The 25527-nt window shown below is 42.0% G+C and overlaps 1 protein-coding gene and 1 non-coding gene across 4 annotated transcripts in view; both read right to left on the bottom strand.

Annotated features, from left to right (window-relative positions):
- Nucleotides 1-25527, bottom strand: part of Ctnnal1 (catenin alpha like 1) — a 62159-nt gene that overhangs the window by 29083 nt on the left and 7549 nt on the right. For 2 of the 3 annotated variants that reach the window (XM_063261161.1, XM_063261153.1), the window contains exons 2-7: nt 15121-15310; nt 9875-10062; nt 7000-7119; nt 4729-4818; nt 3389-3559; nt 216-416 (exon numbers count right to left, since the gene is read on the bottom strand). In XM_063261161.1, coding sequence (XP_063117231.1) covers nt 216-416; nt 3389-3559; nt 4729-4818; nt 7000-7119; nt 9875-10062; nt 15121-15310 — 960 coding nt within the window. The remainder of the gene's footprint in view (nt 1-215; nt 417-3388; nt 3560-4728; nt 4819-6999; nt 7120-9874; nt 10063-15120; nt 15311-25527) is intronic. The other variant, XM_063261169.1, reaches the window with a different exon arrangement.
- On the bottom strand, nt 8838-9031 carry LOC111755202 (U2 spliceosomal RNA). The gene has a single exon (XR_010041730.1). It is a non-coding gene; the product is annotated as a U2 spliceosomal RNA (small nuclear RNA).

Here is a 25527-nt window from a genome sequence, read left to right as displayed (position 1 = left end):
GATAAAAACGAAAAAGACCAAAAAAAAAAAAGAAATGTCACATCCTATGAGTGCTGGAAGGGAAGGTTAACTGGCCAACCAGGAGGGAGAAAAGAGATGAGACGTCCTTGTCTCATGCTAACCAAATTCATACTGATTATGCCAGCTTCCGCTTCTCTTAAAACACCAGCTGACACCTACTACAGAACAGGTACTGTGCTGGGAAGCGTTCTTACAGCCTGCATCCACACAGACAGGAGCTGCTGCAGTTCCACCCGCGCCTGGCCGCACAGCTCCAAGATGCGTTCTCTGTGTTCATGGCTGGTGTAGGCACAGTCAGTGAAGTCCTCCGTCTGCTCCAAGATGACTTCCAATGTCGCAGAGAAGTTCTCTTTGGACTGCAAATAAGGATTCTCCCGAAGAGCTTCAATATTCACCTGAGCACAGAGAGGATATAGATCCAGGTGAGTCAGCATTCGCACCTAACCAGAACAGGTCAGCAAAATACACAACAATTTCTGTCCCACGCTGAGGGAGATACAAACTCCACTGATAACTATCTCCTCTGCCAACCCAGGAGGACACATAAAGAGTTATCAATGGCCTGGCTCATGCCTATAAACCCAGCTGCCCAGGAGTCTGAGGAAGAAGTATCACAAGTTCAAGTTAAGCTTAGACAACTTTGTAAGGTCCTGACTCAAAAGTCTCAAAGGTGAGGATGTAGCTCAGGGAAGGGCCTCAGGTGCTATCTGCAATATCACCAAAAAAACCCACAAAAATCACCAATGGTCATGCAAAGCCTCATTCCTAGAACTGTGAATACAAAGAGAGGAGGTCAATAAATAGTAAGAAAGAGCACCATCATATAGCAAGTGATGGAAAAATGAACCAACCTCCAGGTAAAGGAATTGCATCTGAGCAAATGCCTAGAAAAAGTCCTGGAAGATGTGTTAAGCCAAATACGAACATGTACTGAGCCCCAAGGGATGAGTATAAAAGGGGTGGAGGGTGACAGGGACTGGAAAAGAGATCAATGTTTCCTTCACTAATTCAGCAAAAGCGCTCCTAGTCACCTGTCTCCCCGTCTTTTGTTTTATGCCCCCAACAGCACTTCACCGAACCAAACATCCTCTACCCTTTCAAAGGGAAGGGTTATATAGTCCTTCTGAAACACGAGCCTTGTGAGACCGCCACCATCACTGTAACTGCCGCTACCATTTAGAGTACAGCATACAATCCTCTATGGTCTTGTATTTACCCACCTCTTGAACAGTGTATCTCACTCCCCAGACCCTAAACAATTCCAGGCCACCACCTGTGTCCCAAGCTCTGCGAATGTGTGATGAACATCAGGTCACCTGTGTCACCTTCCTTGCAACTACCCCATCTCAACTTTAACCTCTGACCCAGGAACGATGTCACAGGGACAACTCAGGCCAAGAGGCAAAAAGTAGTAAGGTCCACGACAGAAGTCACAATGAATGTGCTGATGAGTGACAGATACTTGCTTTGCACTTAAGGTCTTGTCACAAATATATCAAGTTAAATCTCACACATAACCTGTTTTACTATGAACCATGCCCCAAGTCTGAGAAAGTCACAAAGTCAGAGTGTGCACTTCCCTCTTTCCTACTTGGCCCAGGTGGAAACACTGTCTGGCTAAGGTAGACAGATCCTCCTATCTCAGCCTCCTGAGTGATTAGATTATAGGTATGTAGCAAAGCAATGTAAAAGGCCTCAATCATATATGTTAAAGTTTTTCAATTTTTCTATTAGAGCATATATGAGGTCTTACCACTAAAAGAGAAGCAGGACCAGCAATATAAACTGAAAAGTTCTGGACTTTCAGACTAGAGAATTCTGGGTCTAAAGAAGGGTTTCACCACTTACTAGCTTTCTTCCTCAAGAGAAAGGTATCATTGTTATACCCACCTAAAGTGGCAGTTAAGGATTAAATAAGATTTAAGAGCATAGTTCCTAAAAAGAAATGTTCCTTTTATCACTTTCTTTCACCTGATGTCCTTACTTAGACCTTCACACAGTTAAAATCAGAACGTAATGAGCCATGGTGGTTCACACCTGTAATCCCAGCACTCAGGGGGCTTAGGCGGGAGGATGGTAGCAAGTTCATAACCAGCCTGGACTACAAAGTGAGCTCAAGGACAGCCCGAACTACATTGTGAGACCCTGCCTCAAAAGACAAAAAAAAGTAAAGTAAGACAGAAAACACCATCCCCATCTCAGGCCTATTTACTAATGGTGGTGACCCTTACCATATTGGATAAACAACTCCTGAGGGCCTTGGTTTCTCCATCTGTAAAGTGACAGTAGTGTACAGGAAGTCCCTGACTTAGAATGAGTCCTGCTCCAGGAGAACTGTTTGTAAGCCAGATTCATTCATATCTGACAAAGTGAGGCTAATACTGTGCAAGTTTGTAACAATGTCCCTAAGTCGGGGACTTACCACACTGGTCTGTCTAGGACCTTCACACTCAGACACTGGCCTTCCCCAAAGAGCACCTTCACCATCCCTCAGACTCTAGCAAGACGGCAGACTGCCTGGAGTCACCGACACTTTCACATCCTAACTCTGCCACTCCCTGGCCCGCAAGTCAATCATCTGTTTCTGAGTCTCCTCAACCGTTCAGTGGGAAGAGTAACAACAGTTTTTGTGAGGGTCATGTGAGTTCATACTTGAAAGCATGCAGCCCAGGCTGGCACAGACCACAGGCTTAATTAATGTTAGTGTGTATTATTATTTTAGATCATTAATTATTGTAAATGTTAGGCAAGCACTCTACCACTAAACCACATCCTCCTTCATACTATCACTACAGTCTCAAAGTAACAAGCTTAATAACACAAGAAAGGGGATAAATTCTAGAAGCGTCATCATCAGGGACGGCATGGCAAGGCTCAAAAAATGGAAGGCAACATCACTTCTAACAGGGGCTACCCGTAGATCCCAGAGTCAGCAGATGTGGAGCAGCTACTACAAGCTAAAACCAAGCTGGAGGGATGGTGCATGCCTGGACTCCCAGCACTCTGGCAGTCAGAGGCAGTTAGATGGCAGCCTGGGCAAGTTAGTAAGATCATTCCTCAGAATGAGAGAGAGAGACAGAGACACAGAGAGAGAGAGAGAGAGAGAGAGAGAGAGAGAGAGAGCATGAGAAAATGATGGAGTGTGGGAAGGAGAAAGAAAGAAAAAAGAAAAGACAGTGTTTCTAGTAAATATCACACTAAGCCAGTGTTACTGAACATCGGGCTTGTAAGTGGCAGCACTGTTTTAAGGCGACAGATGTGCTTCTGTGATGTGTCTTCCTAAATCGTAACAATACTAAGGACTCTGCATGTGACAATGCTCCCTTAACATGGAAAGAAAAAAAATCGAAATGTTCTCTGTTCTTACCTTGAATTCTTTAATTGCATGAAAAATACTGGTAGATGAAATGTCAGTCTCTCCGTGTGGCTTACAGTCAGTCACAATTTCAATGACCTTATCCAGCGCCACTTTCATGCGGTTAAACACTCCTTCTTTGTTTTTATGGGCTGAGTCACAGTTAGGGTGCCTGAGACACGTCTTCAAAACAATTGAAAATGTTTATTTTAATGCGTGACCCACCCCCACCACGGGAAATCGTACAGAGAACGTGTCATGCTAATAAAAATGGTTCTTTACCCACGTCTCCTGGGTCCCTGGCTCCCCCAGCTGCCTCTCCTCACTAAAGTGGAAGCAGGGTGAGTAAAAAGCAATAGCAAGGTTAAGTGAAAACACAGAGTGCAAAACTACATCTTCACACTTCAAGACAAGCTCGCCTAAAACTGCTGGGGGAAACATTCTTTATCATGGTTAAAACTATTCTTAAGTGCAGGCTTATCCATGCAAGAACTAAAAAAGAATGAGGAAAATAAACGAGATGTGACAGTGGTAGCGTCTTTGATTTTTAAAAGATGATACAAATGAAAACTACTCAAGGACCTGGATGTACACAGAGCTTTTGGAGAGGGCTCCATGGGGTGTATTTTTATGGATCCCAGCACAAAACAAATACACATAGAAGAAAAGGCAATTCTATACAAACTCTTAATGATACAGTTACTAGTCTTCATCTTTTCATTTGGGGGGACTGAAGCCAGGGCCTTCACACACAGCTACATTCCCATAGCATTTTGTTTTACTTTTTATTTTAAGAAAGGGTATCACTAACTCACTAGGTTGCCCAGGTGAGGCTTGAATTTAAGATCCTCCTGCCTCTGCCTCCCAGAGAGCTGGGATCACAGGCATGTGCCACTATGCCCAGTTTATGCATTCTTGAATTGTACCAATTTGCCAGCCAGTTATTCTGTGGCAGTACAAGCTCTTGATTGATAGATGTGCTAAAGTAGAAAAAAGCAATGAGACATATGAAGTTACAGGCTAAACAAACTAAGGACGGACTCCTATTCCGTCTCACTAACCGATCTCCATGTGCCCAGCTCTCTCTGTGGCATGAGGAGCTGGGTCCTCAGTGGCAGGCACAGTGTGCAGGGAGCACTGTGCGAGGCAGGCCTGGCTCACAGGTCCCACTGTTTGACGCTGGGGAAGAAGGCTGGCACTCTTGTTCACTACAACCGAGACTTAACTGTTCAGGCCCCCATTCACAGCTACCCCTGTAATCTTTGCAAAAATGTCAACTACAGAAGTTAGGTTTATCTAATCAAGTTTTCTCATGACTAGGTTACAACACGGTGACACATCAGCCTCCTCACCTTGGACGCTGTGAGAAGCATCATCGTACACTTTTCAAGCACTGCCCGGGCTGCCGCCATTTTTGCTTTTTTCTTTTCATCTTTCAAATCCTTAAAATGAAATAAAATCATCAGGTGGTCCAAGAGCATACAAATAACCCCATTTCTTGAAAAATTATTTTCTCAGCAGTAACAAAATTCAAAAATCCTGGCAAGTGTGAGATCATGAGTTTGATCCCCAACACACACACACACACACACACACACACACACACACACACACACCAATAAAAACCCTAAAAATTCCAGAAATGCTATTAAGAAAAAAATAACCCAGGACAAATTTTTACAAAAGACTCTACGATAGCCATTACTGACTTCCCTATTGCCTGGTTTTGAAGACCTAAAACGCCTGCCTCATTCTGTTCAGATCAGTTTTATACTATGTTGTTTTGTATGAATTCTCTGTTTGTGAAGACATGGACAACCATTTGGAAGAGAGCAAGAGATAATACGATAGATAGTGAAGATCTTGGGTCGTCTAACTTTGAAATTTGTATCTCCTTTTTTTTTTTTTTTTTTTTTTATTGGTACTGGGGATTGAACTCACGACCGCCTGCATGCAAGGCAGGTGCTTATGCCGCTGCTTTCTTATGTTCTGTTTTGTTCTTTTTTGTTATGTTTGATTTTGCCCCCTGTAAAATTTAAAAAAAAAAAAAATACTGGTGAAGTTTGCCAGTTATGTCCAGAGGCAGAAGAGGACTAGGCAGGAAATGTAAATTTACAAAGATGGCTTTGGAACCCAAGAACCACAACCTGCTTACTCAAATGCTCAAGTAAATACTAGATGACAAGTTGTTATTATTACTATAAAAATATTCAGGCTAATAATTTATATAGGGGAAGAAGGAAAAGGAGGAAGAAGATGAAGACAGAAAAGGAAACGAATATTATAAAGAGTAATGACGGTGAAAGACAATGAAACAGCTTTCCTAGAGACACATGCTGTTATCCTGTCTCCCTTCCCAGGCCACACCAGCTGAACAGAGCAGCTCTACTCAAAATGACAGGAGTCACCTCTAGGACTGCGAGGCCCAGAGACCCGAAACGCTCCTCAGAAAGCCTCTGTAGGCTGAAGGGCTGGTGGCTGACTGGATCTAGGAAAGTGATGTGTCCTGAGGGACCTCACTTCATCATTAACCTACTGGTGAGCTCTCCCAGCATTGCTGGGAGGTGATGGGGAAAAGGAAGTGGAGCCTAGTGAAAGGGAGCAGGTCACGGGGCCAGGCCTGGCACTATGTCTGGTCCCCAGCTCTTTCCTCTCAGTCTTTCACATCCTCTCTGCTTCCTGGCTCCCATGAGGTGAGCAGCTTTGCACTACCATATTCTTCCTTCACGACAATTTTGCCTCAACATGGACCCAAAAGGAATAAAGGCACATGACCATGCACTGAAGCCTCTAAAACTGTGAGCCAAAAAACCCAAAAAGCTTTCTTCATTTATTTATATGAGTTACTCTGTCATAGCAATGGAAATCTGACTAACACAGGGAATATACCCAGAAACATCTCAAAAAGCAATCAAATAACCTGCTGACAAGATGGAGTCATGCACCAATACCCAAACAAAGAATACCAGTCCTGGAAATAACAAGATTTTCCATCTCCCTACACTTAGGAGCTTATGGTCTGAATTAGGAAACAGACCCATGAAAACACTGGTATCACCCATAGCAAACACTGGTATGCTATAGCTTGAGACTCACAGGCTTCACAGTCAGACACAACTGAGCTAACAGAATGAAATTAAGAAAGTTTATTATCTCAGGTTCAGTTCCCTTACATGTAAAACAGTAATATCTGTACCTGACCTCATAGGGATGTATTGAGAAGTAGTACATATAAAGTAATAGCATGGGCATTACTATTAATCTAATGCGGTAAGAAAAACAGAAATACACAGCAAAATATGTTAAGAATATATATGATGACTCTGTTTACTTGCCTGATCCCCAGAGAGGAATCACACGTAACATTTCATAATGACAAAGTACTCAATACTCACGTCAGGTCTTGCAGGCAAGTATGACTGTCTTCAGTGGGAACATACTCGACTGTTACATGTGTGCAAAAAATATACACCAACCTACCAACTGTATCCTCACTTATTTTAGAAAAGCCTTCAAGATCAAAGTTTAATAAGCAAAGAAGTAATTGCAAAGTTCACACTTTTATTCAAACTAAAGTGTAGTGTGCATTTATCTGAAGATGTTAAGATGTAGTAAATACATACATTTTGTCTATCTCCGGTTAGATGTGCAAACTCCACCATTTCATTTCCAAACTGACTGAATATTTGGACAAACTCTTGAAAGCTAGTCACTTTCTCTAGTCTTTCCATAGTTGCAAGAACCTGGAAACAAAGAAAATTTTATTGTTAGTGAGACTTATGAAACAGTCAGAGACTATCAATGTTGAGTTAGGAAAAAAGGGAAATTATAAATCTTAGGGCAGTTAACAAGCCTTTTACAGCTTTCAATGGTAACAAACAGCTGTCTGCCCATGTGTGCCATACATGTGCCACCACTGTCCAAGAGGAAAGCTGGGAGAAGGGAAAAAAGGAGACAAGACATGCTTCACACTCAAGTGTGGTAGTGCACATCTGTAACACCTACTACTTAGGAGGCTGAGAGAGTTCAAAGCCAGCCTAAGCAACTTAATAGTAAGACTCTATCTTAAAAACATAAAGAGCTTAGTGGTACGGCTCAGTTGTAGAGCACTTGCCTAGCATGTACAAGGCCTGGGTTTGATTCACAATACTAAAAAGGGAGCAGGGGTAGAAGCTGATTCAAAGTTAGAAGCATTTCGGGAATGATTTGTTTTTAGGATGAGACTTCGGCTTACTTGAAAAGCAAAAGGAAGAGAAAGTTTTGAAAATACTAGATATACAAAAACAAGAGTTCATTTATGAAGCTTCATCTGGAGGAGGTGAGAACAGACAAGATGATGGTCTTGCCATGGTCTGGGCATGGTTTGAGAGTGCCCTGAGGGTTCCTGTCCGGAAGCTGGGTCCCAGTGTGTCAAGATGTGGGGTGGTGGGCCCTGGTGAAATGTGATAGGTCACTAGTGCATAGCCCTCAGCAGGGGATAATGCAGCCCCCATGGTTCTTATAAAAAGAAAGGTCTGTCCCCACCCTCGTCTCTGGCTCCCTGTCTTGCCATGTGATCTCTCTTGTGTGTGCTCCCATTTGTCAGAATTTCAACCTCCAAAGCTGCAGCCAAATAAACCTACTTGTATCTCTCTCCTTTGTGTGGTGTTCTGAGTCAAACCTGTGCAAGGCCTCATGCACAGTAAGCAAACACTGTACACTGAGCTACACCCCAGCCCACTCTCTTTTCTTTACAAAGGGCCCAATATTAGCATAAGGTATTTTGTTACAACAACAGAAAATGGACAAATACATAGTTAGATCTTCAGGCAGTATGAAGGGAATGAGGATAAAAGACAACAGGCAAAAGCTATGTGATTCACTGAACCAGAATTGGAGGAACCACAATCTTCCCAGGAAAGGGGAAAGGTCATCTACACAGTGCTGTGGAAAGAGAGGTTACGGACCTCAAAGTAGAAAAACAATGTAGATCAGTCCGGAACTGCCTGTAGAATAAATTAATTGCCAAGAAGAGAGAAGAGAGCATGAATCCACAGTTGAGACAACAGACAGTGCTGTGTTTTCTTGACAGAAGAAGTAAAAACACAGATATCCTGTGTTTCCTTATTTTTAATGAGGATATGATGGCTATTTGGCATGCTGGCCTGCCCTGGCAGCTCAGGAAGCACAGGCAACCAACACAGATAAGGCCAAGGGCTGAGCAGAGTCCCCATCCCTCAGAGGTTCAGGTGGCTTCTGTTCATCTCGCACTGCCTAATTCACCTCCTCCACTTCTTTTTCTCTTTAAATTTATACTTTGGGATTCACTCAACTCCTATCAATTAGTTTTTGTGAGTGTGTGTGAGTGTGTGTGTTTCCTGGCGGGGGGCAGTACAGGTACTGCTATACCAGGGCACTGCATGGAGTGGACGAAGCAAGCTCTTATTCCATCTCCCAGCTCAAAAATCCACCTAATGGGGCTGGGGATTTAGCTCAGCGGCATAAGCTCCTGCCCTGCAAGCAGGCAGTCGTGAGTTTGATCCCTGGTACCGATAAAAAGGAAAAAGACAAAAAAAAAAATCCACCTAATATATCGTCCTCAGATAAAGGACAGATCAGATATTACTGATGAGAACAGATACTGCACTTGATGTTAGCCAAAAGGCTGAAAGTGATCATCATCAGTGAGTTTTGTCTTGAACTCAACTTGGGACGACCCCTGCCCTGTTTGACTGCTCTTCTCTCTGCCTAAGGGAACCACCCCAGGGAGACTACAATCACACACGCCTGGAGTCCTGGATGAATAAGGAGCATGACCAGCATTAGAAGACTGTACAAATTCTGCAAGAGTTTAAATCCATTCTTTAAGTTTTATAATTATTTGGAACTTTTATAGCCTCTCTACACAGAAATTATTAGCTATGGATAATTACAGTTTGGGATTAATTCTGCTTAAGCTTTTAATTTGGCACTCTTTGACCAGGAAAAACTAAAAAAACGAAGGATTTGGCATTTTTATCAACTAGGTTTCTCCTAATACTTTAGCACTGTGCCCAGCTTTAAGATTTCCTTTCTGAACTGTAAACATCTAAAACTTTTTCAATAAGGTTCCATCTGTAGATAATGATTTTCTGAGGAGAAACATTACTTGCATTCAGAGTTTATGTAGCTGCAGCAGTACAGGCTTATAATTCCAGCACTCTGGGAGGCTAAGGCAGGAGGATCACAAGTTGAAGTCCAGCCTGGACAACTTAGCAAGTCTCTGTCTCAAAAACTAAAAAATGGCTGCGGGGTACCCCGCTCTGTTATTTCCCTGGGCTCAATCCCTAGTATGGGGGCGGGGATTAGGCCCACATACACACTGCAAATTACAGGCATAAAAGAAATACCGCTTTTAAACTACAGACAATTAGCATTATACGAAATTATAATAGACAAAAATTACTGAATTAACTGTAATTAACCTAAAAAAACCACTTCTGAACAACTCTGAAACACAAATGGCAGAAAAGCAAGCACCTTATTTCTTGACGTTATTATCTGCTTGATCACTACTCGGTCAGCCAGCAGCAACACCTTTGTCACTGAGGACAGAAGTAATCTTGCCGCCTTTATGACTCCGGTTTTGTCTGTAAAAACTGTGATCTGGCCATCAACTTCCGGGTGATTCAAGCCGGTTACATCTGTGAGCGCCGCAATTGTTTCTCCTAACAAGAAAGGGAAAAGTTAAAATTGGGAATAAGACACTCACATAAAAACCCATTCCTTCCTTTGATCTTGACTACAATACTTGAAGGAAAAACTCAGCCCTGGAGTTTCACTTCAGAACAAGGAGCAATTTCACCTTGATAACTGGAGCGATTACCACAGGAAGCTTTCTAATGATAAAATAACAGCATACTTTTCAGAACTGTGGCAAGCTTTGCCTCCACTTCGTTAGAAAAAAGGAATTTTGGTTTCCAGCAATATCTCAAGCAAGCACAACAATCTAAAAGTCTTCTTCCCCCAAAGGGGAAGGAAAATTAGCCTCCTGTTTTGCAAAACAGTAAAAGTTCCAGGACACAAAACTCAAAGCAGAAGCCAAACCAGAGCATAACAAGTGCCTGGCCTTGGGCTTGCAGGAAGGGGCAGGGAAGGTGGGAAACAGGTTGCCAATCACCACAGACTTGAGTTTGTAGGGGCATCCAAGGGGGCCCCAAAGAATGACACTGCCAAGGACGTGGGTCTGGAAAGAGTAATGGTTTGGTACAAACAATAAGCAGGTCTGTCCGCTGGTCAGCCTGGAAGCGGGGCAGGGGAGTAAACCAAGCCCCTCCCTCACCAGTTTGGACAGAAACCCAGGGCTGGCCCTCCCTCAGGCTTACTGCTGATTCATCTTCTGGTGCCCAGTGCAGACCACCACCAAATGAACCTTGCAATTCACTACAAAAAAAAAATTCTTCACTTGCTATCAAACATTTTGATTTTAATCATAGTAATTATTTATCAAAAAACAATCTAAAAGTTTGGTTTCTTCAAAGATGAAATCAGGCTATGATTCTCCAAATACGATTTCTTCAAAATGCCTTTCGGGTAAAGTCAACAAAGATTTTTAAAAATAAGGCTTCAATCATCTTATACTAAGATACACTAACTTTTAAGTCTTCAATAAACATGTGTACCTCATAACTGATTCTCTCAGGGAAACCTCTTGTCGATTTTATCATGAATACACAGTAATATCTCCACCATTGGCTAAGGATCTACAGTAGAAATATTTGAGACTTAATGCACAAATCACAGGTGTGAAAGGATTAAAGTCAGTATTTGTGAAGATCAGTTTGGTTGAAGCACATAAAATAGACTTAAAGCCAGAGGCTAGGAGAGACTTAAAGCCAGGGTATTATTTCAGCTGCGGGCATAAGGTAATACAGACTTTGGGGATGGTGGTGATAGGAATATAAAGGCGATGATTTCAGAGATACTCATGAAAGGAAGCACAAAACCAGTGCTGACCAGTGAGAAGGATGGGAAGCGTGAAAAAAATAAATGGCTCATGGTTGCTAACACAAGTCACTTAGAGAAAATCAGAAGGGCACAGGGAGGAGATGGTGAGTTTAGTTTCAGACAACAGGAGTTTGAAATGACCCAAGAGTACACAAAATGGAAGCCACTGCATGTGGACTGGCAGTGAAGATCTGGAGGGCATGTCTGCTAGCTGAAGTCTTACTAGCAGCGCTCACTAGCACTGAAGATGGCTCTCACAGCCCCCACCCTGGCTTCCCCACCTTCATCGTTCTAGGATTGGTCCAGCAGAAGTGTAGTATGTCGCTTCTGTGATTAAGTTATGCAGTTGGACAGTCATCCCGTTCCCTCTGAGGGAGCCCAGTGGCTATGGAGTAAACTGCCCTGGTACTCACAGGCTAAGCAACGAAGAGCCAACAGCCAGGGAGAGCACTCGGGAAAAGATCCTGCAGGCAAGGGGCGCCTTCCCCTAACTGAGGCACAGCAGACTCCCTGACGGCGACCTCAGCAGAGACACTGACCTAGACCATCTCTCACACACTCCCAGCCACTGGCCTGATTCCTGGTCCTCCGAAGCTGCCCAGATAATAAACACCTGTAGCTTTGCATAGATACATTTTGGTTAATTTTTGGTTAGACAAAAATAAGTTTTGTATTACAAAGTTTTTATGGCAAGATATAGAAAGAACAAAAGTGCTTAGAACTAAAGCTTGATGCACACAGAGAGCCAGGAGGAAAAGAATCCGTTTGTATTCTATTAGCAACAGCTCAAAGGATAAAAATGTTTCCACTGTAACTCTGGAAATTGTTAATTTTTCCTGAAGCTCTTAATCACCACAGAAATGACATATGAGCCTGCACATATGGCATTATTTAGACTCTTTTTACAAATGGAACCCCAAGCATTTAACTCGTAAGTACATGGGGTGGTAACATTTGGCCAGCTCTACCCAACAAGGTCAAATGATTCCCTAACATCGGCAAGTTGTTCAGAGCATAGAGGGTTCAGAAATTAGTTCACTGAGACAGCACCAAGCTGCCTTAGAGCTTCAGAGTGCTCATTTTTAATTTATTACATGCAGTTAGCTGGTATCATTTCTTAAAGTGCAAACCTAAGGCCACTTATACACAAACATTTACTGCATTTCCATACAAAACATAAACTTTGTCTAATGACCAAATACAAAATAAAAATACACAGCAAGAATACCTCATAGGAAAAGAAGAAAAATAATTATAAAGAGATTAATATTTGAATACTTCACATGTGGCAAATGCATACATGCATCGTATCAAGATACCCCTCTGAGCATTAATGGCCCCATTTTGTAGATGAGAACACTGCAGTGTTTTAGTTTAACAGCTTGCCAGTGTCACTCTGCTAGCATGTGAAAGAGGTGGGATTGGAATCTGGGCGGTCTGGCTCTAAAGCTCTAATCAGTTTATTGCTGCATACATTATTGCTCTTGGTTGAAACTGTCCAGTGGAGGAAATGGTCAGGATGGGCTGACTGGGCAGAAATATATCCGTCCTCTGGTCCAGTTAGCCGTAAGCTGGAATGTGTCAAAGGAACACTGAGGAGGGGCTGCTCTCACCCCCTCACCTGAGGCACTGCGGAGGCCATTCCCAAGGAGGCATAGGGCACTGGAAACGAGGAAAGTGACGCACAGAGCCCATGATGCCTGGCGTCCTCTAAGACTGCCCACACCTCCCTGGCAGAAAGCTGTAGAGCACTGGGGCGTATCGCTACACCACGTCCTCCTCTCTCCCCAACACTGAGCACGCGGCATGCTACCAGACCACGGGGAAAGGAACACTCAGGCTGCCCTTTCCGTTAAAAAGTGAATCACCCTCCTCTTGCTGACCAAGGGCTACACTGACAAACAGTATCTACGTCCTCTGCTGCACCCTCCGCGGCTTCATGTAAGGTCTGTTCAAAAGTCTCCCCAGCATAATCCTGAGCCAGGAAAATGCCTCTTTCTCCTCTTGCAAGCTGGTTTGTTTCCTTTCAGCAAACAATGAGAATTATATAACACTTTGCTTCTCACATTTTTGTCTTGGCTTTCAGGAAGTACAGAGATAAATTTCATGCTTAATTACAATAATCATGTTTGCCAAATTTTCCAGTGTATTTATTTTCATCTCTTATTTTAATGGGCTCATTGAACATGTTTTTTATTGTAAGCTATTTCAAGTCTTTTCAAAAGTAGAAAAAATACAATTGAAAATGTAATGAGGCTATCTCCCCTGCTTCCCGCAGGAAAACTATTCTCTAACCTAGCAATGGCTAGAAGCCCGAGAGTCAACCCAGAGTGTTCTGTTTCCTTTCGTCAACAATCTTGTCCCATATATTTGCCACCTAAGTGACCATTTTCTGTGCACTTCCTGCTCTTTAAACCTTACTGCAGCCAGGTACAGTGGCACAACTTGTAATCTCAGTTACTCAGGAGGCTGAGGCAGGGGACTGCAAATATGTAGCCAGTCTGGTCACCTTCACAAAATGCTATCTCGAAAGTAATAGTGTAGCTCTGTGGTAGATGTCTTGCCTAGCATGCATAAGGCATTAGGTTCAAAGGTGGGGAGTGGTGACTAGTATATTGTCTTGGTTTAGCTGCTTTTACTGTAAAAGCTTCCATATTAATCTCTATATTTTCATTTACAACCCCCTCTCAATCTGCCCTCATGTATTCATTTCTTCCATTTCTATCAAAAAGATTTCTAATGCTAGACAGTATCTTTTATCCGGCTCAAAATTCCTCAATGACTCCCTATTACCTATAAAATAATACCTTACGTCATCCACATCACACACAGGATTGCGTGTAATCTGGTTGGTCCCCCCAAGTTACTCCACCTTATCACCCTCCTTCCCCTGAGGATCCTCCCAAAACACCTGCTTCTGCATCAGGGGGTTGCTCATCTCAGAGGAAGTGGCAGCACCTGTCACCCAGCTGTTCATCCCAAACCCTGGAATTATTCATGACACCTCTGCGCCACATTCTGTCAGCTCCATCCTGATGATGTACCCACGTGTAGCTACCTTGTGCCATCTCTGATGTCACCACATAACCTAGGTCACCACTGTCTATGGCTGCAGCCTAACTGCTTTTCCTGATCCCACTCTCACACTCCTTAAAATCAACCTTCCTGTTTAAGAACCCCAGGTGTAGTTTTGAAATATAAATAAGGCTCTGTTACAATAAAGAATTATCCAGTGCAAAATGTCAGCAGGCTTAAAGCTGAGAAACAGCACCTCCCTTGGTCTTCTCACACTTACCCTGCTTTATTTTTGGATTCATGATAATGCTTATCTATTGTCTATCTCCGTCACCAGAATTCAAGTTCCAGGAGGGCCGACTTTGATTGATTTGGACCCTGCTGTACCCAGAGGGCCTAGGAAAATGCCTGGTACACTGCCAGCGCTCAGTAAATGTTAATAAGAGAATAAGTGGATAAACTACTTCAACAAAGCTGAACCATTGGTAGCCCTCATACCACTACAGGGTCTAACACGCTTTGAGAACTGTAATTCCAGCCTATAATCCCAGCCCTCGGGAGGCGAAGGCAGGAGGCCTTCTGTGAGTTTGAGGCCAGCCTGCACTACCCAATGCCTTTCTCCATTCCCCACATGGGCCTCGGTACCCCTTATCAGAAGACCAAAGCACAGCACACATTTTTGCTCAAAATAAAGCTGTAATTCTGCATCATCTCCAATGCAATAAAATTGGTATAAACAATCTTCAAAATCCATATCCACATACCTGCTTGTTTAGCTTCAATACAGGCAATATTTATTTCTTCTTTCAGATCCCAGTTTTCATTGGCTATAGCTTCTCCTACTTTTACAAATCTTCCAACAGCCAAATTGACAGCTTTCCCCACACGCTGAATTGCTTGCAGAGTTTTATCCGATTTTTTGGTATTATCTTTATGATTAATAAGTGTGGTAATCTAAAAATAAAAGGTAAAAGTAACTTGCTTAAGTTTTATCTTAATGCTTTACAAAAATGTAAAAAATAAAAAGTGGCATCATAAAGGCCAAAATATTAAGCCCGGCATCCTGGACTAGAAGACTAAATCAACAGTTTTAGATGTTTCAACCTAAGGACAGCAAAGCGTCTTACATCATTCCTAAGACAATACTTCCATTAATGACAATTCCAAGTTCCTAGGGCACACAACGCTCTCCAGATCTTCCAACAATTCTTAAAGACTCAAAAAAAGTAGAAGAGGGCAGATCATCACATTCACAGAATCTACAGAAAACCAAAGTAGTCTGGGTCTAGTTTTCTAGACCATGGTAAAAACAGAGATACTACACCTTCCGCTGCCCACCGTGGTGAGCAGACTGTGCCAAACCTGTGCCTTGCATGTTCACTGAGTTAGCTAGATACTTTAGAATGACATATGTTTCCTATTGCTCTAAATTTTCTGTATCAACCTCAAAGTAAATGAAATACCAAGAGTTTTAACATTTGGTTCCGAGGCCTGAAATACAAAAGATGACAAGTCCAGCTCATTGAAACCAACACAAATCTTCAAGATATCTTAGAAAACTAATGCACGAACCACACTGACATATAAAAATATTCATGCCCCAAGTGCTGGGAATACAGCTTCCTGCTTCAACCTCCCCAGGGCTCAGGATTAACCAGGAAATTCAAGTTTGTAAATCATTACAGGCCATTTTATTTTTTTAAATTTTAAAGATAATAAAATGATGGTGGCACAAACTTATCATCCCAGCACTCGGGAGGCTGAGGCAGAAACACCATGAGTTCAAGGCCAGCCTGAGAGACAGAGCCTGAGGCCAACTAAACCACACAGCATGACCCTGCCTCAAAAAGCCAAAAAAATTAAATTAAAAAAAAGCGTGCTGAAACAACACATGCTTTACAAAAATACCAGTGATGCATTAAAACACAGCACTAAGAAACTGATGAAATTATAAGAATATATATCAAAAGTAATCGCTCTACTTCTGCTATTTTTAAATGTTCAGATCATCAATATTAATAACAGAATTTGTTTTAATACACAGATGTAGGGGCTGGGGATTTAGTTCAGCGGCATAAGCACCTGCCTTGCAAGCAGGCAGCTATGAGTTCGATCCCCAGTACCAAAAAAAAAAAAAAAAAAACCCACAGGTGTCATTTTCAGTTTTAAACTAAGATTTTACTTTTAACAATAGGTTTCTAGGGGGCTAGGGATTTAGCTCAGCAGCATAAGCGCCTGCCTTGTAAGTGTGTGGTCGTGAGTTCAATCCCTGGTACTGATAAAAATGAAAAAGACAAAAAAAAAAAAAAAAAAAGGTTTCTGCAATGTGTTTTATTGCAATATAATAATAAATCAACTTTTGGTCCAAAATAAATATTTCCAAAATGATATAAAATAATATTTATGAAAGAATGTTGGTTGGTGTGGTGACATACACCTGTAATTCCAGCTAAGGAGGCTGAGGAAGGAGGATCACAAGTTTGAAGCCAGCCTGGTCTGCATGGCAAGACCCTGGCTCAAAGCAAACAAACAAAAATGTCATGTGAAAGACATAAATCCCACTAGTAAATGTATGCTGCATAATTTTTTTGTTTTGACATGCTGTGTGGGTCAGGCTGGCCCTGTACTCACTATGTAGCCCAAGTTGTCCTCCTATTTGTAGCAGTCCTCATGCCTCAGCTTTCTGAGTGCCAGGATTACAGGTGTGCACCACCACATGCAGTGTGAATTTAACATTAAATAATTTGCATGCCCTATTAACATTGACCAGACTGGAGAATCAAGAGAAGAAAAGAATCACTCTTATGCCTTTAGAAATTACTAATAAGCACTTCTTTTAGAATTAATTAAAAAGCCTAAATTGGAGTCTAGGCTCTGTCATTATTAGCACAGTGATCTACAGTACTGTTTTTCAACAAAATTTTAGCATAAAGTAGACATTAGGTCCTAAAGACAGAGCAATACATAATACTCATAAAATCCTCTCTCTACTAGGTTTACAGTACAGAATAATCATAAAAATGTACTTGTTGCATACTATCATATGCCAACTCAAATTCCAGACAATGATGTAACAGCACTCAACAAAAAATCCCATGTTCTCATAGAGCTCCTATTCTATGGGGGAGCTGGAGAGATACAATAATCACACAAATGGGTCAACAAAAAACATTAATGTAAATGCTATGCAAAATGTGAAACAGGACAATGTGCTATGAAATCTGTGCAGGTACCTGAGGTTGGCTGATCTTCCTTCTGCGAGAAAAGTGATGGTTAAGTTGAAATCTAACAGTAAGAAGCCAGGCTGGCAAACGTCAGGGAAACGAAGCATTCTAGGGAGCAGGGACACCTCTGGGATGAGTCACCTGTCAAGGAGTGAGGTAGGCCACAAACAGGGAAGCCCAGGGAGCCAGAGGACAAAGGTAAAACCCATCTCCAGAAGCTAGCCAGGCAAGGTTGTGCGTGAAGTGAAGAACTTGTTTTATTCCATCTTACAGGAAGTCACTAAAAGCTTTTTAAGAAGAAAAATGTTATCTGTTTAGTGGGTTTAAAATATGTTCACAAATTTTTTTATACACCTCCCTTTAAGAGGTAGAGCCTGGTTCTTCTACCTGGAGTAGGGATGGGCTGTTTCTGAGGGCAGGACTCTGTCAGATTCAGAGGAAGAGTGCCAGCTGCCACATAAGGAAGGACACCCCACACCTGTATGGAGAGCCCCAGGAGAAGAAAGCAAGAGCTCTGCGACAGTGAAGAACCGAGGCCTCCTGACAACAGCCGGCTGAATGAACTGGGAGCTGATTCTCCAGCTCCAGCCCAGCACCTTTATTTCCATCTTGTTACAGATGGCCCTTAACCCAGAACCACCGGCAAAACCACTCCACTTCATGCTTGGCCCACAGAAAGTGGGGCCAATCAAATCAATGTCCGTTGTTTCAGGAGGCTGGATTTGGAGTAATTCGTTCTGTAACAACATATAACTCATCCAGATTTCGGTACACTTGGATCTGGAATGATACTGTAACAAATCCTATGCTGAGGAAGTAAGTGGCTTGAAATCAGCTTAGGAGTGGAATGGACTGGAGGGGTGAATAAAAGCTCCAGTCAGAACTGTCTGGCAGCACAGCGAGCTCGGTCAGCGTGGCGGCCCTAACCTAGGTCGTTCATAGACGGTGGAAACACACAGCTTAGGTTTCGGAGGCTGAGTAGTCCAAACTCACAGCCCCCTGAGATCACTGTCTGCTAAGTCCTTGTGGATGGTGCCCTCTAGATTAGTCTGCACATTGCAGAAAAGGAAAACAGGCTCCCTCAGCCTTTTTTACAGGCATTAGTCTCTTTCATAAGCTAATAAATTCCCAAAGGCCTTACCTGTTAATAATTATCACTATGGGAGTTAAGCTCCAGCCTGTGGATTTGAGGATACTGACATTCAGATCATACCAGAACTATGTGTGAAGCTGAACGGAAAATGAAAATAATCTCATTGGAAAGTGGAGAAAAGAGGTTCCTTATTACACAGTGGCAGAAAATCATCCTCAGTAATACAGAAAAAGTAAAATATACCTACTAAACTGAGTGCTCTAGCTGAGAGATTTCAAGGAAGACTTTGAGGTGCTTCTGAGTTTCTTCCTGCTGTTCATCGTAAAATGTAAGAGAACAGAGAATTCAAAGGAAACATTAGTAAATAAAAACAAGCCAGAACTTCCTAGTTTTGAAAAGTCCTAGCCAGGTGGCACATCATGTTAAAATTAACAGTGGCTTCCAGGTATGAATAAAATCCAGGCGACTGTCAAGAGACCATGACCTATTGTCAGGTGTTTTGCCTGTAATTCCAGTCCTCAGGAGGCTGAGACAGGAGGATTGTGAGTTCCAAGCCAGCCTAGGCTACAAAACAAGTTCAAGGCTGGCCTAAACAGTGAGACCTTGTCTCAAAACAAAACAAAACAAACAAACACTGATAGTGTGACTATATAATCTTAGTAAAGGTTCCAAAATATCCAGTGTTGCTCCAGACAACCACATAGCTAAACAAGTTCTCTAAGTGCTTAGGGGTGTTGTCTCTCAGCAGTGCCAGCAAAAGCCCAAGTTAGAGAAGAGCTTATCTTAAAGAGACTTGTGTGTGCGGATGGCTTTGTTTAATAGACTGAGTCCAAATGACTCAAAGGAAACCAACATAATTAATGTAATTGTGTTGGCAGCCACACCACCAGCTTGGGCTGAGGCAGATCAACACAGAATGAAAGGAAGCTTTATATCAAGTTCCCATAAGCAGGAGCAGGCTTAGAAAATTATGCAGCTGCAAACCAGGGCTAGCTTTCATGAAAAAGGCCAAATCAGAAGGCAATGCCAACAGCAATGAAGAAGCCCCAGGACTTAAGTCTTAATCAAGAAACTGCCAACCCGTGTCCAGCTGGATTTCAGAATGTGCATGCCTGTAATTCCAGCAGTCTGGAGGCTGGGGTAGGAGGATGGCACGTTCAAGCCCAGCCCAGACAGTTCAGTGATTTCATGAGGTAAACCCTGCCTCAAAATTTTAAAAATCAATTTTTTAAAACTGTAAGAGCTAGGAATGTATCTCATTGTAAAAGCCCTGGGTTCAACCACAGTACCACCAGAATACTGTAAACCAGCAGGTTGAGCTTAGACAGTACTAGTTAACAGAAAAAGCAGAAGTGACAGCATGCTACTTTCGAAGGCCAGGCATAAAGTCACTACGATCTGCTGTCTTTCTCTCTAATGTTAATGACTTGGGAAAGCTGGTGCTATGTCACGAAGATACTTGAGCAGCCCAATGGAAAGGCTCACATGGTGAGGAACTGAGGCTTCTTACCAGCATCTAGGAAGGCTCTGAGGCCTCTTGTCAACAGAGGAGAGTGATTCAGAACTACCTTGAGAAGACAGTCCCAGATTCCTAATTCACAGCCTGAGACAACAAATGTTTGCCATTTTAAACCATTAAGTTTGGGGTACTTTGGGGCTGGGGATTTAGCTCAGCGGCATAAGCGCCTGCAATGCAAGCAGGCAGTCGTGAGTTCGATCCCCGGTACCGATAAAAAGAAAAAAAAAAAAAAAAAAAGAAAAAAGTTTGGGGTACTTGGTAACAGGAGTAAATAACCAATGCAGTTACAAATGTATGTTTTTTAAAGGCTCCTAGGAAAAGAGCAGAGTGCTAGAGCAGCAAAAGTAGAAGAAGGAAGACAAGTTTGACAATTGTCGCAATAGTCCTGCCAAAGGATGACGCTGTTTTGTTACACAGGGGCAACAGTCAGAAGGGAGGAGAAGGCACAAACTGGGAAGGTTTTAAACATGATTTCCTTGATAGACCAGGTTAATGATATCAAGATGACCACTAAATCTGTGGCATAACAAACTGTAGGCTGGCATAAAACTAATTTGTGCTAGTACTTCTATGGACAGTGTTTCATGCCTACATTTTGACTCTGAACAACTACTGTGAATGTAACAAAACGCACTGTGTTGATTATTGTTACTCTCCTGCTAGCTTGTCTTGAAACTGTTTTTTTTTTATTACTGTTTTTCCGTTTAAAATAAAACAAAACTTACATGTAAGTGGCAGGCACATAGAACTACTGTGCATAAATAACTTACTCCAATCCTCATAGTAATCTTAGGACACAAGTATACCCTATTCTGTGTTCACGAATAAGGAAACTGATGTTAAAAGATGCCTACTTAAAGGTCACACAACTAACAAATGATGGAGCCAGGATTGAGAGTCGGACAATTAGATGCAAGAATCCATACTCTTGCACACTATCCCATAATACTGCCCAACAGCCCAATGAACTGGCTTTGTTATCATCTCTACTTCACTGGCCCTCAGGAAGAGTTGACAGGTTAGGATTAAATACATGCCCTCTGACTACAGAGCCTAGCCTTTTACCTAACCCTATCCCTTCAATAAAAGGATCTGAGACAAAGATAAAGCACTGGGGGTAATATAATACCCAGTATATGGAGAGCATGGAAAGATAAATTAGATTAACAATGGTCTTTAAGCATCGAGAATTATTAAAGATTTTTTTAAAAAACCAGTCTAAGTGAAATTAGCTGAACCCTGAGGAGGACTGTGGGCATTCTATCTGCACCAGCTTTGCCCTGCTGCACACATAATAAACTGCAGAGAACTCGAGTACCACGTGGAGAACAGGGAACTCAACCACCACTGCACACTTCAACCTGCCATCCTCGGTGGGGTGGGGGAGGGGCAGATTTTGGAATGCAAAGGAACTTCACGTTGGTGCTTCCACTGAAGGTGTCCCTTCTTCCTCCAAGCTCAGATTGCAATCCTAACCCCCAGCGTGATGGCAATGGGAGGAAGGACTTGTAAACTGATGAGGTCATGAGTGTGGGGTCCTCTGAGTACAATTAGTTATCCTCATAAAACAGACCCCAGAAAGATCCTCGTTCCTTTCTACCCAATGAGAACTATGTGAAGACACCTGTCTCTGATCCAGAGACCTCACCAGACACTAACCCTTCTGGCATCCTGATCTTCGGCCACTCAGTCTCCAGTACTATGGGGATACGGGGAGAATTCCATAGACAAAATGTCTTAGACAACAGATTTTTTTGGGGGGGGGGCTGTTGTTGCTGTCTAAAACATTTTGTCTATAGAATTTTTTTTTTTTTGGTCTAAGGAATTTTCATTGGGAAGCCCAGAGTAAGACAGTTGTGTTCATTAAATCATTTAACTACATGAAGTTTTAAAAATTGAATTATAAAGATCTGCAATTAGGCTAAAATACTAACTAGTGTTCATTTCCCAAACATGCTTTGTGTTTTCATAACGGGAATCCTCCCCAGTGCATAATTAGGTGTGGCTGTCTTCCTCTTACTGCAAGAGGCCTGGAAAGTGTTCAGTTCAAATACAGATGTGCCTTTAAAACTGACATTTGGAAGAGCTAAGTCAGCACATAAAATCCCTTATTTGAATCTATTTTTGTCCTAAAATATTTTCTGACCTTTAAAAGGAGAGTTTCAAAAGTTATACATGTTGCTGTTCAAAAGAAAAAAGACGGGAAATATTGGAAAATCTTAGGAGGTGAAAATTTTGGTGTAGTTGTTTCTATAAAACTGAGATCAAACTTCAGTTTCTCTAACACAAAAAAAAAAAGAAATAAGACTAGCTAAGATTTATTAAGAACAAGAATACCAAGCACAAGAGTACGTTTCACATGTTACTTGATGTCATGCTTATATCTCAATATCTAATTGGTACAATATCTAATAGTTTAATAATAAACTATTATTAACCTCTTTTCACAAGTAAAGATCTGGAAATCTGAAGAAGTTAGAAAAGTGCCCAAGGTCACAAAGCCAAAAGACCGCCCCCACCTGTAATCAATGTCCCTCTTGTCTCTTAAGGATCAAATGAAAAACAGGTAGTACAGGGCCTTGCAAATTATGATAGGCAAAAAAAAAAAACCGCTAAAACTCTTGAAAAATAAAAGGCATATTAAACTGAGGGTCACAACTGACAAACAATTCAAGAGAATGTTGTAGAAAATCCTTTGCTGAACCACACAAGAGGACAGTAGATATTCCATGAGGGAAGAAAGAGGATCTGATGTACAGAAGAGCTCTACTGTGGGCTTAATTAATGTATTGTCATAAACAGCATCATGAGTACAGACTGGCCAAGTGTATCCTAGTAGCTACCAGCATAGACTCTGCTGCCTGGGTGGTGAATCCGGGCTGTTCACATGAGCATGTGACCAGCTAGCTAACCTTTCCACGACTCTTCTCATCTGTAAAAATGAGGATAATAATAGTACCCATCTCATAAAGTTATTGTGGGAACAAACAAACGAGTAATAAAATACCTTACTGTTACACAGTAACTACTACATAATTGCCAGATATTACATTGCTCAGATTTCCATATCTGTGTTCCTTCCTCATGTTTGTGAACATATTTTGTAGAATAACAGACAGTAAATCCTTGATTAAAATGGACTTAGTTTATTTACGTTGTGAGGAAGCAAGAAAGCAAGTGGAAGAACTGATTGAAAAAAAAAACTAAATTCAACCCAATCCCTTGAGACCTTTAGAAAATCTAGATGCCAGTCTGGGACAGAGAAGTCCACTCCTGGCTTAACTCATCAGTGAATTCTCAGAATTGTAAGAATTTGAAAACCAGCTAATCTGCTGGACAGTATCACATGCCTGTAATCTCATTACTCTAGAGGCTGAGGGCAGAGGACTGTCCAGTGCAAGTCCAACCTGAACAAATTAGAAGACCCTGCCTCAAAATAAAAGGTAAGACAAACAAGGGGACAGACTGCTTGCAAATGGGAAGAACAGCAAGACAACAGGAATGAGAGGAAAGGGGGAGGGGAAGGAAAAATAAATAGAACAAAAATACGACACATACAGGAGCCTAATGAAAATAATCTCTGTATGTCATAAACATGAGATAAGATTAATCATATCAATAAGAATGAAAATGGGGGAAAGGGTTGCAGAGAAGAAGATAGAGACAGGCAGTAGGGAGACAAAAGGGGATCAAAAAAAAAAGAATCAAGCTATATTGTGTACCTGAACTCACTCCCCAAGATGACTGTAAACTGCATGTACTGTAACCATGTATCGTACTTAAAGGAGCAGGTATCAGGGGATATAGCTCACTGTGAAGGTACTGGGTTCAATCCCCAGTATAGCAAAACAAATCAAAACAATCCCCTCAATCTGCCCCCCCCCCAGCTAATTAGCTACAGAAAACAATGTAGAAGAAAATATCCCAGTCCTATGAGTATGAGGTATTCTTGAAGAAGGCAGAAAACATGCCTTTCACTCACATCCAAACCATTTGTTTGAATTTGTTTGGCTTTTACACTTAAAAACACACTTGTAGAGGTAACCCACTTTCCAAGTCACCTTCTGTTCCTCTGAGAAACTTCCTTTCTCTCAATAAATTCTTCCTACTCCTAAAACAAAACAACACACACTTGTCAGCAAGGGCTGGATACTGCTCAGCAGCAGAAGCGCCAGGCTGTGAGTTCAATTTCTGGTACCAAAAAAAAGAAAAGAAAAGAAAAAAGCAAAGAAAGGAGGAAACCTCTTCAGCACTCTCTCCATCTACCATTTAAGAAATACGAATTTTGAAAAGCTTCCAGGACACTGCAGAGAAAAATCGAGAAAAGACTGCACTACCCTAGAAACATAAAGGCCTGGAAGTGGTGAATGAAGGAAACGTATCACAGACAGGAAGAGACTGGTAGGCAGTGGGCCTGATAACATTCCACACCAGGGCGGAGCTCTGGGCAGACATCCTCCTTCCCTTCCTTCATAAAAACCTAAGGCTGGGAGTGGGAGTTCCGACAAGAAGAATAAAGTGATTATCACAAGAGGTGGGAAGCTGCTCTGCAGAAAATATACTTGGTTCTTATCCTGAGGCTTTTCAAAAAGTTATTTGAACTTTAAACGATGCAACATATGAGTATACATAATATACATATGCACAGCTTAAAGAAATGAAGGAAAGAGCCATGAACCCATTACAAAGCTTAAATGAACAAAAGTTGTTCTAGCATGTGTTGTGATCTCCCAAAAACAAAACAAAAAAAGCAATAAATACCAGGCCATGTGTTCTATGGACTCCTCCCTGTCCCTGTCACCTCACTCCCTGCCCCAGAAGAAACCACCGCCCTGATTTTGTGCTCCCCACTGCCTTAGGACTAACACACACACACACACACACACACACACACACACACACGCAGGGTAGGTGGAGCCCTAAATCACGCACAGGTTAGTCTCGGCTGGCTTTGAATCTTGATTTTTCCTGCTCAACACGTTTCTGAGATTTGTCCACACTGATCGTTATAAACTGTGGCTCATTCATTTTGCTGACATGCAGTGTCTCATTATTAGGCACTTCACAATTTACTGAAATATCCTACTGCTAAAAAGACATTTGAGGGCTGGGGTTTTAGCTGAGCCACTCAAGCACTTGCCTGGTAAATGCAAGGTCCTGAGTTGGATCCGTGGTATCCCCTCAAAAAAGGGCATTTGGGTAAGTTTCCTGTCGGGGCTATTATAAGTAAAAATGTTACCCACATTCTTATCCATTTCTCAAACACACATGTAAGGGGTTCTCTGGAGTTAGAGACTTAGAAATGTTGGGCTTTTGGTCAATATCACTTTTCAAT

This window comes from Cavia porcellus, unplaced genomic scaffold (genome assembly GCF_034190915.1).
Source record: "Cavia porcellus strain 051 isolate PalLab524CR breed Dunkin Hartley unplaced genomic scaffold, mCavPor4.1 scaffold_1, whole genome shotgun sequence".
Lineage (NCBI taxonomy): Eukaryota > Metazoa > Chordata > Mammalia > Rodentia > Caviidae > Cavia > Cavia porcellus.
This window is presented reverse-complemented; position numbering and strand designations above follow the sequence as displayed.